Source organism: Rhagoletis pomonella, unplaced genomic scaffold (genome assembly GCF_013731165.1).
Source record: "Rhagoletis pomonella isolate Grant_MI unplaced genomic scaffold, Rhpom_1.0 Rhpom_scaffold_00002, whole genome shotgun sequence".
Classification (NCBI taxonomy): Eukaryota; Metazoa; Arthropoda; class Insecta; order Diptera; family Tephritidae; genus Rhagoletis; species Rhagoletis pomonella.
Genome location: NW_023458556.1, coordinates 72,219,543 through 72,222,521, shown reverse-complemented (window position 1 = coordinate 72,222,521; position 2,979 = coordinate 72,219,543). Strand labels below are relative to the sequence as shown.

The 2,979-nt window shown below is 38.5% G+C and overlaps 1 protein-coding gene across 1 annotated transcript in view; it reads left to right on the top strand.

The window, feature by feature from the left end:
* The first annotated feature begins 2,264 nt into the window (after positions 1-2,264).
* LOC118754672 (probable E3 ubiquitin-protein ligase RHC1A) overlaps positions 2,265-2,979 on the top strand; it is a 5,636-nt gene continuing 4,921 nt past the window's right edge. The window contains exon 1 of the mRNA XM_036489564.1: positions 2,265-2,828. Coding sequence (XP_036345457.1) covers positions 2,265-2,828 — 564 coding nt within the window. The remainder of the gene's footprint in view (positions 2,829-2,979) is intronic.

Below are 2,979 nucleotides of genomic sequence, written 5' to 3'. Positions count from 1 at the left end.
GCGGAATTCTAAAACCAGTTTTTGTTGTTACATATATGCTATTGCAAAATTCACTTATACTAGGTTCACATATAAGTAGATTATCCTCATTTTCGAGCTTAACACCAAAATCTGTAATTATAACAAGAGATTAGCCATATAAAATTCGTCCTTTGGTAATCTGTAATTATAAAATAATCTCAGATTTAACCGATAACTTTTCGGTGTCCATCCTAGTTTTATCGATTGTTTTTGCGAAAGAGAGAAGAAATGCCAAATGTAAAAGTAAACAAAAATGTACGCTAGCAAGTAAAAGAGGTTTGTAAAGGTATTTTTAATAAAATGTTAAGTTAAAATATATTCATATTGCTTATTATAGCAGAAAAACGTGATCACGGTGGCACAGAGAAGAAACATAACTTTTCCTTGAAATGTGAGAATAACAAGCAACAACAAATTTGACGGCTAATAATCTGAGATTTGCCTGTGTAAACGGGGTGATTAAAAAACGAGCTTTGATCGAGATAATATTGATATGTGAACATAGTTTTAGTTATTTTTTAGTAAGCATGTTAATTTTCCTTGCGTTATGTTAATAGACAGAAGCACACTAATAGTGATAATGTGATGCGAGAAAAGAAAATAAAGTTACATGCGATATTTTTTTTCCGAATTAACGGCGAACTGTACATATCAACCCTAATTACTGGTTAAGCAGATTTATATTTAGATAATTTAACAAAAAGAATAGTTCATAATTAATTGAAATAATTGGAGTTAAATTGTATTTCCAAATTTGAATTTCGAACGCTCCTATTCATAGTATAGTTCTGTAATACTTAGAGTATACGATTTTTTTGGTAGAAAAAATATGTAAGTTCATCTGTACATCAGAATGTGCTAACTGCTTTTCTTATTTGTTGGTAATGTGGGCCGTTTAAAGTTGCACTGGGGATTTGGGGAAAAATGAAGTGCTACCCGAATCATTGGAAGGGAGGGCGAAGACAAGCACCCGCAATCTAATTCCATCTATGGATACTCTTGACTTTCCCTTGATTTTGACGTATAAGTAAGATCCGTGGCAGTTAGTTTTATGTGAACACCGTGTTTAATTTCAGTTCGAATTAGTAGAGTAATCCGGGACTCTGAAATCATTGTTTTGTAATGGGTACTGGAAGAAGCTATGTCAAGAACTCCCCCACCCGGCTGCTAGCTAGTTTATTGAAGGGTCCCGCCCCGACATAGTCCTTCCCAGAACGCGAAGACACAACTTTTTTTTTTTGCTACCCAAAATAGCTCATTACATAACTGGCGCCCAACGTGGGGCCCTGGCCGAAGCTACTGAAACTTAATAGGTTAATCCTACTACGAATAATCTCGCAAGCCAGTCCCAAATTATGATGCTTAACTTGCTGAGGTTTATTTCTATGGTGAAATAAGGCTCACCAAGTTCGCTTTGAGAACGTGTAGGTCAAGGTTTTAGGAAATTATTGTGTTATAGCGCTTCTTTTCAATGGTGAACAATCTATATAATTTTGCTTTTCAGATATTTATTTAATTATATGCAGGATTGGTGATTGGACAAAGTTCCGGCATTGACAGATGGAGTTTCCTGCTTATAGGAATTCGGATTTCAGGCATATCGGCCCGGAAACCTTCTGCCGCTTGAATCGAGACTCTTTTCGTTAATTAGTTTTCTGTCGTAATCTCCAATCGTCCATATATAGTTATTGGCAACTAAAATAGTCCTTACCTGGAATTGTTGCTAAGGTTTTTCAATCTTGGGGATCAACCGTAAGGCCAATTTATTTGATTTGCTTATCGAAGTTGCATTTGGCCCGGATTGGAATTTGAGATTTAGGCATTGCAGTCCTAAATGCTCAACCCCGGGTGATCAAGATGCCCACTTTTAGAATGTGTTTTAAATTTTTTTAAAATTCGATGGTTCAGATACTGCTACCTTGGAATACCATAATTGGCTACCCATTAGTGGGAAGACTGCCAATTTTGACCGGTTGCTAGTTACACAAGGCGGAGAATTTAGTTGAGAAGACGTGATCTCAATGGGAGGTCAAGTTAGGGTGAGCAAAATATTGTCTTTTGATTTTAAACGACCCCAGACGCATTACCGTGCAAAAGGAATAACATTCAGTAAATAAGTTTTCAATTGATTTTGAGTCTACAAAGGACCATATTAAGTTTTCGCACAATTTTTGGTTCAATTGTATTTTTATAATTTTTCCCCTAAGCTGAGTCAGTTTGGCAATCTATTCAAACTTTCAAATATGGCGATTATGGTACGAAGTACCGAAAACTTGGCGGGTATGACAGCGGAAGCTTCCGCCTGCTCTTGCGCAATTTGCTTGCAAGAAATGCCCAATGGAAATGATTGCTGGGTTACTTGTTGCAATCATGTCTTTCACAAGCCGTGTATCGAACGTTGGGTAACCGACTCACCTGACTGTCCTGTTTGCCGTAAACGCGTAAATAAACGAGATTTACAACCCATCAACCCCGAGAGCCGACCTAATGACAATACGGCTAGTACTTCTGCTACTGGTAGAAGGGACGCTCGCAATTCTGTGCGACAACAACGGTATAATACGCGAAGTTCGCGTAGATTGTATGAGGAAGTACACCAAACAGATATTCCTGAGCGGCTTGGAGAAAATGTCACGAACGCCCATTTGGGAAACCCCGGAACTGCACCCATGAATCTGCTGGAGTTGAGCTCTCTACAGGAAAATACAACACATACTGCGAGAAGTACCGGAACCCGTCCCCGTAATAACAAACGCAACCAGCAAGGCGTTAATTATGATCGCATTGGCGACATGATCAACGAATCGGTGAATCGGTTGTTTGCCAACTTAAACATAAATAATGCTCGGATGGCCGCACAGGCTTATCCTAATTTACGTAATCCAACAGTTGAGGGCCATGACGTACCGACTATTCGATACGAGCGGCGTATCGGCTTTCTGAGTCCAGAGAAGATCA